The sequence below is a fragment of the Osmia bicornis genome, chromosome 10, assembly GCF_907164935.1.
Source record: "Osmia bicornis bicornis chromosome 10, iOsmBic2.1, whole genome shotgun sequence".
In the NCBI taxonomy this organism is placed as follows: Eukaryota; Metazoa; Arthropoda; class Insecta; order Hymenoptera; family Megachilidae; genus Osmia; species Osmia bicornis.
In genome coordinates this window covers 10,235,645-10,250,485 of record NC_060225.1, presented here as the reverse complement: position 1 = coordinate 10,250,485, position 14,841 = coordinate 10,235,645, and the positions used below count along the sequence as shown (strand labels likewise).

At 33.9% G+C, this 14,841-nt stretch overlaps 3 protein-coding genes across 9 annotated transcripts; 2 read left to right on the top strand and 1 right to left on the bottom strand.

Annotated features, from left to right (window-relative positions):
* Positions 1-354: 354 nt before the first annotated feature.
* LOC114873460 (histone H3.3A) lies at positions 355-2,195 on the top strand. Its single transcript, XM_029181817.2, has 3 exons — positions 355-458; positions 841-970; positions 1,049-2,195. The coding sequence occupies exons 2-3, from the start codon at positions 843-845 to the stop codon at positions 1,329-1,331; spliced, it is 411 nt and encodes a 136-aa protein (XP_029037650.1). The 5' UTR covers positions 355-458; positions 841-842; the 3' UTR covers positions 1,332-2,195.
* A 1,030-nt stretch (positions 2,196-3,225) lies between these two features.
* Positions 3,226-5,388, top strand: LOC114873459 (histone H3.3A). The gene is made up of 3 exons (XM_029181816.2): positions 3,226-3,467; positions 4,139-4,274; positions 4,362-5,388. Exons 2-3 carry the CDS (start codon positions 4,147-4,149, stop codon positions 4,642-4,644), a joined length of 411 nt encoding a protein of 136 aa, XP_029037649.1. The 5' UTR covers positions 3,226-3,467; positions 4,139-4,146; the 3' UTR covers positions 4,645-5,388.
* Positions 5,389-5,461: 73 nt separating this feature from the next.
* Positions 5,462-11,914, bottom strand: LOC114873455 (nuclear distribution protein nudE-like 1-A). 7 transcript variants are annotated; one of them, XM_046287618.1, is made up of 9 exons: positions 11,192-11,432; positions 11,025-11,076; positions 10,647-10,832; positions 10,282-10,572; positions 10,071-10,207; positions 9,823-9,999; positions 9,155-9,282; positions 8,619-8,792; positions 8,316-8,386 (listed from the first exon to the last, which is right to left on the bottom strand). In XM_046287618.1, the coding sequence occupies exons 3-8, from the start codon at positions 10,730-10,732 to the stop codon at positions 8,637-8,639; spliced, it is 975 nt and encodes a 324-aa protein (XP_046143574.1). In that variant the 5' UTR covers positions 10,733-10,832; positions 11,025-11,076; positions 11,192-11,432; the 3' UTR covers positions 8,316-8,386; positions 8,619-8,636. The 7 variants fall into 7 exon arrangements, with proteins under 7 accessions (XP_029037644.1, XP_046143574.1, XP_046143575.1 ...); XM_046287619.1 differs by having other exon boundaries at positions 11,029-11,076; XM_029181811.2 differs by lacking the exons at positions 8,619-8,792; positions 11,025-11,076 and adding an exon at positions 5,462-6,461.
* Positions 11,915-14,841: the final 2,927 nt, after the last annotated feature.

Below are 14,841 nucleotides of genomic sequence, written 5' to 3'. Positions count from 1 at the left end.
AAAGGTAAATTAGTTTTTAAAGTTATGTTCATGTATGTGTTTCTCATAAGATCAATGCATATATTAGGTATGTAAATTCAATCAATGCTCTATCGATTTGCATAAAATTTAGTATACTATTATACGTCATGCATCTAACATTTCGTGAATAATATTTCTGAAAAAAAAAAAAATGATTCATATATCGCGGTATTGCTGATACAAGAAGATAGCAAGGTACGCAACGCATTATTAAAATAATTGTAAATTTGTAAATTTTGTAACAAACACGTTCATTCGACGGAAATCGACCAATCACGGATGGTTTTATGAAATAACAACCAATCCTGGAGTGTATCTGAAACAGTGCTGTCGCCTATCTCTTACATGACTAAACTACGTTTCTGAAAACCATTAGTGTAACGCCATCGAACGAAACAGCTTGTGTAGTGATCCTGTCGCAAACGTTTGAGGAGCAGGTACAATTATTTCCTTATATAATTAAATAAATAATGTATTTAAGGTTAACATTTATTCAGGTTCATTATAAGCAATGAGTTTTACGATGAAAGAATTCATGATTTTTATGATATATAAAATCTTTTTGTATGCTGCTGTCTATTCATGTTATTCGCCATTTTGTTTATTGTGTCCACTTTTGGAGGGAAACGAAAACTTATTTTACATTAATTATAATTTCTTATGTTTTTGATTTAAATATTCAATAATCGAAGAAGTTTCATTGTTCTTTAAATTACGTTTAATTATATTTTTATTCGCTACTTTATGTACAAAAACCTGTGTATATATACGGATTATTTACATAGCATTCGTTACAAATTTAGAATTTTTTTCTTTTAGATATGGCACGTACGAAGCAAACTGCTCGTAAATCAACCGGAGGTAAAGCTCCGCGGAAACAACTTGCAACCAAAGCTGCACGTAAAAGTGCACCTTCTACCGGTGGTGTGAAAAAACCACATCGTTATAGGTAAAAATGACGAAATAAAAAGATTCAGTAATGCAATAAATTGTTATTGTTGTTCTAATTGTTTCGTTTGTGTTTTAGGCCTGGTACCGTAGCGCTCAGAGAAATCAGAAGATACCAAAAATCGACTGAATTACTTATAAGAAAATTACCATTCCAACGTTTAGTTCGTGAAATTGCACAAGATTTCAAGACTGATTTGCGTTTCCAGAGTGCTGCAATTGGAGCATTGCAAGAAGCTTCCGAAGCTTATTTGGTTGGACTGTTCGAAGACACAAACTTGTGTGCAATTCATGCTAAACGTGTTACAATAATGCCTAAAGATATTCAATTAGCGAGAAGAATCCGCGGTGAACGCGCTTAAGCAGTTCGACACTTGAAACTTTTTTCTACTCAAATTCATTTTGTCATTGCATTCTTCAATGTTCTCAGAAATAATCAGATTCATTGTGTTTGAGTTTTTTTCCATGAGTCATTACTATAGTTGACACTGCCAGGCCTTGAGCTATAAGATGCAGGAAATAAAGTATATCTGTTAGTTATATCCGGTAGTTTAGTTAAAATACATTTATTACTTGATGGTAGGAAAGTATGGAGAAGGCACCAAACGGAGTATGTAGTTCATAACAAATAGCAATGTCATCTTGCATAATTACTTTATTATTATGTACTGCACTAAGTGTACTAAATGATATATAAGCAATACGATAACGTAGATTTAATATTTTGCAAAAAAGCCAGTTATATACCATTAACGTTACTTCGTAATGTAACTTCTAAATACAATTTTCTACACATCAAACTTAGAATAGATTGAGTTTATAATACACTGTAAGATCGTCCTTACGTACAAGTAAATATAGGTAATCTTGTAGCGTTATATGAGAAGAATCTGTAGAAAATTGAAGTATTATTGAATTATGTACTAGGAATGCTAATAAGTTCATGTTACTTTACTTGTATTATCTAAGTTGATTCGCATTTATGTATGTAAATTCATTGAAATTAACAAATTTGTGAAGTTACGATTTTATTAATTATTCTATTATTAATTTAGTAATTCTAACTATAAAGATCCTTTAAATTTAACCTAAACTCTTTTAGTGATAAAGTATGCTCTTTTTTGTATATGTTAGGAAATTAAATTTTGGAATATACATATAATGTAATTTACGTTGACCACTAATACCACCACGTATGCGTACGAAATACAATTACAAAATTTAAATCCGGAATTTAATTTTACCTACCTTAGAAACTGTTTCGTATAAATACAAAATGATTAAGAATTACTTATAAAAATTATCTTTTTAATAAGTTCGGGTAATTTTGATGACTAATTATTTCAATGAATTATGCTACATCGATCACATTAATACAATTACTGGTTGTAACGATTACGTCAGCTACATAAATAACATTTAATGGATCTGCGATACATTCAATTATGTTTTTCGCGTATGACGTAGCTATTACATTGTATGAAGATTTTCCTATATTTTTCGAAAAATAGACCCCAGCATATTATATGCGCTGCATGAATATGTAGTTATGAATATAAAATATTTGTCATTGGGAATGCGCAGATTACAGTGTAGATAACGGTTTGTAACCGTTATGTATGTAAGTACGTGTCTACAAAACTTTTTTTACAAGATATATCGTGATAAATTATGTAAAATTAAAACTGTCGTTAATCAAATTAAATTTCACGTAGTACAATTTGAATCTCGAAATTCAATATGGAAAAGTAGTATATTTGTCGATCAAATATCGATACAATAATATTTAAGTTTAGAAGCACAATGGCGTCTACTTTTTCCAAGCGAAAACGTAAAAGAAGGTTTAATCCTGGAAATAATAGCTCAACATCAATAGAATCCGTATTCCCTTTAAACTATGATTCAAATATTATGATCTCGATAAGTACAGAACGTCAGGATGACGTGTTCTTTATCGCGTTTTATAAAAGTTGCACGTTTTTCTAGAAATTTCGACGAAATAACCGATCTCATTGCAGAAAGAATTACACAAACAAACTCTTGGAGCTTGTACGCGGAGATACAAATTTAAAGGTACATTGAAACATTGATTGCGAAAGCAATTCCGATCCATATGTCGGTAATTCACATGTGAAAGGTTTTTTAGATGAAATATTTATTAATTTAAGTACTTTCAACGACAATGAGACAATAATTATTGCAAGTAAAACGAGGTTGCTGAGAGATGTATCATGTATATTACAATTGACAGGGTTCTTCTCAGTTCGCACTCTAGGCATAGGAGGCTAAACCAATCGCATATGCTACGCTATGAGGCTCAACTGCTATCCGACATCTGATTGGATGCACTGCACCGCGGGCTTACGTACCTCTCGCGATTTAATTTCTAGGGGGTAGGGACAAGGGAGTCGTGACTTGGGAGAGCGTCCACTGCCATCGAAGTACAAGGAAACGGATAGTGCTAGCTCTCGTTCTTCGTAGGATTTTTCCTTTCAAAGGTATGTAATTTCCTTTAAATTCTATCCTATCTTATGTGATGTGTAATTATCGGTACTGATACATAGGTTCAAAGTGCAATGTGTCTCGGAGAAAGTGAAAAGTGCTGGAAAATTCGAGTTTTCACGTCTGAACGCAACGTACTGTCGTATTGCCTCCATTTTGCAATTGACGTTCGTGGAGGGAATCGTTCACGAGCTTCTCTCGCGAGTGACGCTTTCGGCTTCTTTCGCGAGAAGTGTCATTTGTAATGTTTTGTTTGGTGAATGATATGCCTATAGAGGGGATCGTTTGAGAAATCCAAGAATTTTTATGAATTTCTATGATACATTTTTTTCTCGTTAGCATGGCTTTTATTCGCGTCGGTGCAGGAAGAACGAAAGTTTGTGCATTGCGCAATGCGTAGCGTTCCTCGGTGCGCGGCTCCTCCGTACGAACAGCAACGGATCGTACCCCCACTCTTGTTCCCCCCACTACTGCGTCTTTCCCCCTCCGAAGCATCGTTTACTCCAGTTATCACAACACTTGTACTCTTCAAAATCATTTTTCCCGCGTTCCCAATCAAACTTCTCGCGTCTCACAAATCATTCAGATCTTGATATTTATATTATAAACAATAACTCTGATAAATATTTTGTAGTCTTTCCTGTTACTAATCGTCTTATTATTTCAGGTTGAACCATGGCCCGTACCAAGCAGACAGCTCGTAAGTCTACTGGAGGTAAAGCACCTCGTAAACAGCTTGCCACAAAGGCAGCTCGTAAGAGTGCACCTTCTACGGGTGGTGTAAAGAAACCACATCGTTACAGGTGTGGTGTTTTATAGAAAGTATATGTAAATATATATCGATTATAAATACAGATGATAGTATACAGTACATAAAATATGAATTTTAGGCCCGGTACGGTAGCTCTTCGAGAAATCAGAAGATATCAAAAATCTACTGAATTGCTGATCAGAAAGTTACCCTTCCAACGATTGGTTCGTGAAATTGCACAGGATTTTAAAACCGATCTACGTTTTCAAAGTGCCGCTATCGGAGCTTTGCAGGAAGCTTCTGAAGCATACTTGGTTGGTTTGTTTGAAGACACCAACTTGTGCGCCATTCACGCCAAGCGTGTCACAATTATGCCCAAGGATATCCAGCTAGCTCGGCGAATTCGTGGCGAGCGTGCTTAAATAACATGTAACTCCCATACATACCATTTATTGCTATTATTATCATCATTATTACTATTATTATTATTATCATTCGTAACGAGATCATGGATGAAACATTTTCATTCCAAGCTACATATTATTTCGTACTCCATAAAAGTGTACAAGTTATAAAATTGTCATTTCTTCTAGTAAGAATAGAAAATTCAGAACTTTGATAAATTAATTCATGAAATTGGTATAAACTATTTGGAGATTTGAAATGGTAATAATTTTTTCATGTTATCACATAAACGTGTAAACTCTGTTACATTATACAAATTTTCAGTTATAAATATTAATTCTTTTTGTTCTTTAGTTTATATATTTTTTTAATCGTATTACTTTTTATCCGTAGAATAAGAACGTCAAGATCTAAAATACGTTTAGAAGTGAAATGGTCTTGATAAAAGACAAAAGAAATTGTTAATTCTTCTAAAAGTACTTTTAGGATTAAAACGCATCTGCTGCAAGTTCTCATTATAATTCTCTACTATATATATAATTATTGAAGTACATACATCATCATCATTATTGATACAGTACATAGAGAGAAAAAAAAAATGTGCATTAGAAGGTAAGACAGTTTCTTTATAGGAATCCAATGTAGTGTTTACTGTACTAGAACTCTGGTTGTACTACAATTACATATCGTATTTCAATCAGAAAAGTACTCGCTGTTCGTGTAAAGATAAACGTTTCATAAATAAAACATCAAAATATTGACTTACCTGTCTTTGTCTAATAGGTGATAATCATTATCTGATAAGTATGATAGGTTTTAAGAAGTAAAATTTAATTCATTGAAAAGCTGATTACAGTAACTTTATTTTACAAATATTTTAATTTAATTTTACAAATTTATGTTACAAATATTATGTTAATTCTGCTACTATTTGTATCTCACGATCGGTTTCATTAGAAAATGAAGTTCATAATCAGTTTACTATTAACATAAAATGTTAAGCGAAATTTAATATGAACTTACAATTTTTTTATCCAATATATGTATATGTAATTGAATACGTTTAAAGTTTAATTAGTAATGTTAGTATGCTTTTTATTTCATATAGTTGTTTTAAAATATGAAGTTATCTATAATTATTCAGTGGCACAGAAGCACACAGTTTATGTTGAAAATATAATACACAATTGAATAACTTTGCTATAATTTAGAGTATAAAATTGAATTGCAAGATGCAAAAGAGAATATCTTTTTGTTATTAAAAAATAGACATACGGATTCTTAATTTACTGTAAAAGCTAGACTTGCACTAATGGTTATAGTATTGTTTCTAACTGTGGCTGAATCTTTTTAATTGTGCTAAAACTATGTATATTGAAACTAAGTATTCACAAATTATTCATTTAATATCATTTGTGAATATCTACACAACAATAACGTAATTCTAATACATATCTATAATTATCACATAATCAACTTTACACTTACAATTTTGAATATTTATTTACAAATTTCATTCATATTATTACCAAATATGCCTTTGAATTTCAGGAGAAAAGGAATAGAAAGTAATTTCCACGAATAATAAATTCCATGGAAAAGAGAAATTAAATAATTTATAAAAATAAATAATAAGTAAGTGGATAGAAGTCATGTTTGTTTCATTTGTTAAGTAATAAATTAATGAATGATATTTGAAGTAAAGTAAGAAGAATTTACAAGTATAGAAACATAATGGACAAGGTAGAAGTTTACTGTTGGAATATTATCCGTTGTTTATAATCGAATGTGGTTGCTGTTGCCAGAGGCAAAGCCTCGAACTTGCCGCCTAGTCCTGATAAAAGAATTTAGTACTGTTTTGTTACTATTTTATACAAAGAAAGTATGATTTATAAAACTTTAAACATATAATGGAATCAGCGTTTCTCAATCACCCGTTAATAATCTTTTTCTCTTCTTATTTCATTTAATTAATTAAACTGTATTATATCAAATACAATTTTATGAAAGATTGAGAAATGCTGTACATATTTATGAATCGTGCATAAACTGTACAACATGCACATGAAAATTAGTTGATAGATTTACAATTCATGATTGCCTTTCAAGGTAAGTCATACTTACACTAAACGGTTAATGTTAATGCATGATCTGAACAAAACAGTGACAAAACAGAAAGTTCTATATTGTGCAATTTAAAATGCTCTCAGCCACTTTGATACAACAAATAGTACAAACAATTTTATTGCGTACACTGTATCAACATTACTGATAGAAAGTACAAAAATTACGTGTAAACTTCATGCAAGAAAGATCTGTATAAATACAACAATCCACCTTGTATTACATAAACAATGTTGCATCCTTTGGTGCAAATGAAAATTAACTTTTAAAGAATAACATTTAAGCACTAAAGGTCAACATTAAAATATTGCAATTATAGATTGAGCTATAAATTTGTACAGAAAACTATATCATTCTATTCTTATATTACCGTACACTGGTTTTAATATTTGAATAATGTAAAGAAACTACTTATTATGCATCTATTAATCTTATAACTGAAAACATTGCATAAATCATTAAAATGTATATATACACATGTTATGTACAAGCGTGTACTTATCATATATTTAAATTTAGCTCAATCCAATATGCATAGAAGCTTTATAATAACATAAAACATACGTAAATTATATTTATTCTATAAAACGTTAAAAAATATAAACGAGGAAATGTTTTTGTTTAGTTACATTAATTATGATCAATTAATTCGAATAGTTTCTGAGCGTAGGAGCTTAATTTTCTCCTCTTATCCCTTTATAAAAGTTATTTTTGTTACGTTTATAACATATACTTGCAAATTAACAAATTTATAATAGCAACGAACTTGATGAAGTTTCCATCTTAAAAATGAAGTTACATATAATATGAATCTGATCTACCAAAGGTTTTAATAATCATGAAATTATTAAAAATTTGTTTTCTTTAAGTAAAAAGTAATATAAATTCCTAATCATTATTTTAAATGATTTAGATTATTAAGACCTCGATAGACAACAGTATTGTACTCTTTGAATCACAAAGAAGACCTACTGCACGTACCGTACACATAAAGAGACAATAAACAAAAATTGACACGAAAGCTCGAAACTTTAGTTTATCGTATTAATTAACTTTGATCGCTCCGCTTCAGAACAGTATACATCTATACTAAACTAAACAAATTACATTTAGAGACATAAAAAATAAGATGCTTTGTCTTAATTAATAACGCAAGCGATACATGAGCTATTCGACAAATAATGCAGTCTTATTAAATATTTTGAACTTTCAAAGACTAAAAAGCTAAAGAACTGGGATTGTGAGAAGCATTTAGATTATACACAAATTTATAAGTTTAACGTTCACATAAAGCACTATATAATTAAGAATCAACATGAAACTAGTAATATAAGTACAATTCGTTTAGTAGTTATCATGTATCGTTTTGAACATTGACTTAACGAAAACCTTTTCACTAAAGGTTCTCTGTATAAACGAGATTCAATTTTTTAAAGTAATAATTGTAAAAAAATTCAGTTAATGATACATGACATCTCCCTTACTACGAGTACACGCAGTGCACAATGATACAGAGACAATAATGTGATTTCTCAAGATTAATAATACATTGCTGTAACGTTACCTGTAGAGATCACGGACGGCTTGATCCTCTCGTGAAGGGTTTTGGCATGTATTTAACTTATTCTCCAATGCCTATGCAATTAAATAAGTATCGTTAAACGAAGCAATATGGTTTCTGTCAATTGTTATTGTTATTTCCAGTGTTGATACCATGTTTTACAAAGAAGTTACAGACGGACAGACTTAACGTGGCTGGTAAAACCATGTGAAGGAAGCATAGGATAATTAAGCAGGAGTTAACGCAAAGCGTGATTTGTACAGAAGAAAAATATGCAATACAAAACAAAAGAAACCAAATAAAGACCTGTACACAAAGGCTTGGTCAGCACTTGGTTGATCTAGGTTGTTGCCGTATACATTGAGCGGGTGTGTGAACCTGGACGCTTGGTAAATCAGTGGGTGTAGTGGAAACAGTATTTTTTCCACCCACGCAAGTGCATTTTACCTTCTTACAGTCCATGCAGACCCACCTGTCAAGCTACCAAAACACCAGCTACATCACACTACCAGTATCAATGACTAATGTAATACTAAAGCATTTTATATAAACTTAGTCAATTTTTCCAAGGTATATCTTTTTACACACTTAAATCTTATTAAGTAGATTTCTTATTTTACACAGGATACATTTAAAATTTACAGGAAAACAAAACCAAAGGTGTCGTAAGAGAACAAAAATTCGAAACTAATAGAACAGTTGCCTAGTGCTAAAATTAATATTTACGGCAACTAAAAATACACAAGCCATGCTTTGAGTTACTTTAAAACGTGCTAAAAGAGCATTTGAAATATAAAAAGAACATATAGTATATAATATAAATAAAAAGTGATTATACTTACTCCAACTTTTCTCATAAGGTCACCAATCATATTCATCGCTAATATTCTTGTACACGGTGCCAACGGTGGATTCACATTATTATTGTTATTGTTGTTCCCAGTTACACCCCCTACCACTCTGTTTCCAACTAATTGCAAACAGGAAAAGAACAAATTACTACTGGTATATGACAGAGTATGAAATACATAGAAAACGAAAGTAGATAATCAACTATAACAACATTTCAGTCTAAACAAATAAAAAGAAAATTTGCATGCGAGTCAGTTGAAATAATAACTTTGAGAAACTAAAATAAAGAACAAGTTTGTTAAAATAATTTTTATTTCATTGATAACAATATCATATATGTATATGTATATGTATATACAAACTGATAAAATTGATTAAAGCACATAAAATTATGTTAATGAAGCATGTAAGTTAGACCGAACAATATGTTCTGAGTAATCTTAAATATCAATCAACATTCGTCATCGGGGAAAAAAGTCATTAGAACGTAAGTCAATTGAATTCAAATTTTGCATCCATTTGTTATCCGCAACTGTTCTGTTTTGTTAGATACAAGTATTTCTTTTGTCGTCTGTTGACTTTAACGATATTAAAAATCATCTTTTAGGCCCAAAGCAAAACATGCGTTTAGTTTTACGTAGAGTATTATGGATCTTACTTTTTAATGGTGAAGTTGCTGTATTACTTGGAGTTATGGATTGCGGTACTATGGGAGCGCTATGTGTTTCCAATTCAACCTGTAGTTTATTACTATCAACATGATTACGAACTCGGTCAGCTGATTTATCATTGTCGGGTTGATGCCTTTCTTGAACTTGAATTTCTTGTTTTAGGTCTGTAATCAAATGAAATATTATAGTTAATTTATATACTTAATCACTCAAATTATATTATTTAATCTACGACCTCTAATTTCGTCCATTAATCTCTGTACTATAACTTTCAGGGCTTCTTTTTCATCGAGCTCCGATTCTAACAGGGCATTCTTTTCAATGGCAGAATTAAGTTTTGCCTCTATTTCTTCTTCCGTTACCCTATTTATCCTGTGACAGGTAAACAAATTACAATATAGTAAAATATGTTATACTACATTCTGACAAACGTAACTTTCAAGTACCTATGAGCTCTTTCCAAATCGTCATTTTTCTGTTCCAATTCTCTTATGTACTTCAGCAAATGGTCATGTTGAGTCTGTAAATCTTGAGCCTTTCCTTGAAACATTGCACAATCCGTGCTTTGTTGATCTAACCTTGTTCTTAATTGTTCCACTTCTGTGGCTAGTCTTGTATTTCGTTGTCGTAATTCTCTGTTAGTTTTCTCTGCCTGTTCTAAGGAAGCTTCCAATTCCTTTTCCAATAATTGTGAATTTTCTTGAAATTCTTCCAATTCTCTTTCTAGATCTTCTTTTCTATGAGAACATAACAAGCACCTTTACATATAGAATACTTTCTTAATAATAATTCTTTTATAATCTATTTTTACCTTCTATGTATTTGATGAGCAAGCTCCATCCAATACTGAATTTCATCGTCTTTGGACAAAAATTCTGGAGGATCAATGTCCATCATGTTAATTATACTTCCAAGTCTCTTTAATTCCTTAGTAAATATTATTGAAAATGAATCACAGCTACAAGTTGCTTTATTTCTCTAATGATACAATGGCATCCTATAAGTAAAATACGTGTAATTAAACACCAAATTTTCTGTAATCAACAAACAAGTGTAACAATATAAAATTTGATGCTACATTTAATATGTACGATTCGTAATGACAATCACGGTGAAACTTATGTTTGGTTAAACAAAAAAATATGCAATTGCTGTACTTATATACGCGTCCATAATGCATCAATCTAACCTACTAATAAGTTGTTAATAATTGCAGGCAGACAGAGGATGATCGCATAATTCTGGAATAACAATAGAAACAATGAAAGAGAAGAATAAAGGTGAATCGTGTTCACGGAGCAGGAACAAAATTTAATTTGACGTGTGAGAATCTCACGGTTTAAGGCTTACACTTACATGTATCGTTGAGATCGAAACACGCGACGAAGCGAATGAGAAACGAGACAACATAAACACAGCTTCACCGTTTGGACCGAAGATAAATTACGTACTCTAATATTAATGTTGAATAAAACGACTGAAGATGATGCGTGGGCGCATTAAGATGAAGTTCGCCTTAAAATGCATATAAATACGGAGGACCTTGAGAAAGCGCTAGCAGGTGAAACGTAGCGAATGCCGCGTGTGACATAAATGTCATTACCGTACAATCGTGAGTCACTCTGGTCGCGATGGTAAAGCAGAAAAAAAGCTGTCTCGCGAAATGCAGTGTCGAACGTGGATTTCTTGTTGGATGAGAATAGATAATGACGAAACCGTATGACTGGTCATTGGTCGATCAGTAAACGAACCCTTTCTTCGAATGAGTGATTTACTATGCAATTCAGTCTCTTTCGCGGTGCGATACTTGAATGAAATACACGTTCGTTTACCGATCGCAAAATGGCAGATACAAATAAAGCAAGACCCCGTTCGATCGCGATGCTACGGCGCAGTTTAGGTGGCGTTCGCGAGAGCTAATCGGCTACGCGCGTGCATTCGATATGATGCCCACGAAACGGGATGGAATATGTTATTTTTTATTTCAGATCGATTGGTTACATCGAACACGTATTATATTTATTTGTAAACATTTCTTGTTAATATTTAAAAAATACACGATTTATAATATGCTCGATTATATAGAAAAATGATATAAGTTAAAAATGTAAGTTCAAATTCATTAAAGGTTAAAAAGGATGACGAGATATAAGATCAAATTGTATTCCAATGTATATTATAAAAAGCAATAAAAGTTATATAATAAACCTTAAATTATATTTCAACAGAGTACACACCCTTGCACGTAGCCCGGGGAAACGCCGGGCCCAAGTCGCATGAAGTGAATACAAGTTTGTCTTACAATTATTTTAATAATGTTTCGATCTTGTACTAATTTTGATTAATTTATAAAAAATAGAGTCAAAGGGAGTCAAAATTGTGTCTTGTCTATTGTCAGTGCAAGGTGCGTTAAAAGAGGGACTGGTAAAACTTCTACATTCCGTATATTCAGTCTTATTGTTAGCTGCGAAGGGGGGTGTCTGGGACCCCTTTATCATTTTTGTGGTGGAGGAGTGGGGGAACCTACGGTCCGAAAACTACTCCTGGTATCAGGATAATAGAATATGCGAAGAGGTGGCACGGTTTTGCGCATGCGCCGTGATCTCTTGCGCATCAGCGCAGAACCAGCTGCGCAGTAGACCGGCCCGAAACATACAGGTTATACAGGATGTACAAAAATCGTTAATTACTCATTAATGGCTATTGGAAAGTGAACTTTTACAATTTACTCTCAAAAAATAATGTCTGCGCAATTTTCTCATATCTCCTTTGTGCATATCTTTGCTGTAATTACTCAGTTATTAGTCATATTTGTAGTAATGGTGTGGCTACGATTCCCATTAAACACCCATTGAATTTACATTAATTTTACCATAAATAGCAACCATTTATAACACTTTAGGATTGGACAAGAAAGAGGAAGGATCAAACTACATTCTTTAATCATTATCAATAACATTTGGGGCGTTAATATTTAATAAACATCGATTCTTGCAACCACCATATTGGCGCATACGCATCAGAATGCGTGACCTCCAATTTTTATTAATTTTACTGAAAATAGCAACAATTTATAACATTTTATAGTCGGAATAGAAAGCCGAAAGATCGAACTACCTTCTTTAATTATTTTTAGCGATATTTATTGCGTTAATATTTAATAAATATCAATTCTTATAATCACGGTATTGGCGCAGGCGCATCACAATGCGTGCCCTCTAGCTTTCATTAATTTCTCGATTTCTAGGAATATTTTCTGCACTTTTACGACTGCATCAGAACGAGCAAGGTTCAAATGAATTTCTAATATCAGATTTGCAAGCATTTGAGGCGTCTAGACGTAATAATTAATCATTATTTGTGTTCGACCTTTTGTTGTAGCTTACTGTAGCATTTCTCAATAATTTCTCGAGAATGAGACACATTTTAAGAATTTATATAATTTTAAAAGATAGTGCGGACTTTAAGCAATTTATCGATACCTATGCTGTACGGATTAACAATCTACAAGCTTAGAAATTTGCATATAATGTAGACACTGTATCTAGGTATTAGGAGCACATAAAAATCAAAGTTGGTGGCACAGAAATCTGCGCAGAACGCGCTGCGCAGTAGATTGCCGCGCGTATGCGCAGAACTGGTTGCGTAGTAGTTTGCGCAGAAGTGGTTGCGCAGTAGTCAGCGCAGAACTGGTTGCGCAGTAGTCGGCGTAGAACTGGTTGCGCAGTGGCCTGCGCAGAACTAGTTGCGCAGTAGTTTGAACAGGGGTCCTAGACACCCCAAACGCGGTATGCTGGGGTGTCTAGGACCCCAAGTACACCGAATTGAAGATTACACTTAAGTATCACTTGGGGTTCTAGAAACCCCAAGTGCATTCGACGGGGTGTCGAGGACCCCGCGCTCAACGAATTAAAAATTACATTTAAGTGTCACTTGGGGTTCTAGGAACCCCTGGCGCTTTCGACTGGGGTGTCGAGGACCCCGTGTGGATCGAATTGAAGATTACACTTAAGTATCACTTGGGGTTCTAAGAACCCCTAGTGCATTGGACTGGGGTGCCGAGGACCCCGTGTGGACCAATTGAAGATTATATTTAGGTATCACTTGGGGTTCTTAGAACCCCTGGGGTACTCGACTGGGGTGTCGAGGACCCCGTGTCGACCGAATTGAAGATTACATGTAAGTATCACTTGGGGTTCTAAGAACCCCTGGTGCATTCGACTGGGGTGCCGAGGACCCCGTGTGGACAGAATTGAAGATTACACTTAAGTATCACTTGGGGTTCTAAGAACCCCTGGTGCATTCGGATGGGGTGTCGAGGACCCCGTGTGGACCGAATTGAAGATTACATTTAAGTATCACTTGGGGTTCTAGAAACCCCACGTGCATTCGACGGGGTGTCGAGGACCCCGCGCTCAACGAATTAAAAATTACATTTAAGTATCACTTGGGGTTCTAAGAACCCCTGGCGCATTCGACTGGGGTGTCGAGGACCCCGTGTGGACCGAATTGAAGATTACACTTAAGTATCACTTGGGGTTCTAAGAACCCCTGGTGCATTCGGATGGGGTGTCGAGGACCCCGTGTGGACCGAATTGAAGATTACATTTAAGTATCACTTGGGGTTCCAAGAACCCCTGGTGCATTCGACTGGGGTGTCGAGGACCCCGCGCGCATCAAATTAAAAATTACAATTAAGTATCACTTGGGGTTCCAAGAACCCCGAGTGCATTCGGATGGGGTGTCGAGGACCCCGCTAGGCCGAATTGGAGATTACACTTAAGTATTACTTGGGTTTCTAGAAACCCCAAGGACATTCGACTGGGGTGTCGAGGACCCCGCGTAGAGCCAATTGAAGTCTACGTTTACTGCCACCGGGGTCCTAGAAACCCCATGCACGATCGACTGGGGTGTCTAGGACCCCGCGTAGACTGAATTGAAGATTACGTTTACGCCAACGGGGGTTCTAGAAACCCCCAATACGTTCAACTGGGGTGTCTAGGACC

What these genes read in the sequence shown, in the direction of transcription:
- LOC114873460 (XM_029181817.2), top strand. Translation starts at nt 843, where the DNA reads ATGGCACGTACGAAGCAAACTGCTCGTAAATCAACCGGAGGTAAAGCT. An exon ending in AAAAAACCACATCGTTATAG is followed by an intron (nt 971 to 1,048) that starts GTAAAAATGACG and finishes TTTGTGTTTTAG; the next exon opens with GCCTGGTACCGTAGCGCTCA.
- LOC114873459 (XM_029181816.2), top strand. Translation starts at nt 4,147, where the DNA reads ATGGCCCGTACCAAGCAGACAGCTCGTAAGTCTACTGGAGGTAAAGCA. An exon ending in AAGAAACCACATCGTTACAG is followed by an intron (nt 4,275 to 4,361) that starts GTGTGGTGTTTT and finishes TATGAATTTTAG; the next exon opens with GCCCGGTACGGTAGCTCTTC.
- LOC114873455 (XM_046287621.1), bottom strand. Translation starts at nt 10,732, where the DNA reads ATGATGGACATTGATCCTCCAGAATTTTTGTCCAAAGACGATGAAATT. An exon ending in ATTAATGGACGAAATTAGAG is followed by an intron (nt 10,000 to 10,070) that starts GTCGTAGATTAA and finishes ATTTGATTACAG; the next exon opens with ACCTAAAACAAGAAATTCAA. An exon ending in ACCTTATGAGAAAAGTTGGA is followed by an intron (nt 8,793 to 9,154) that starts GTAAGTATAATC and finishes GTGTTTTGGTAG; the next exon opens with CTTGACAGGTGGGTCTGCAT.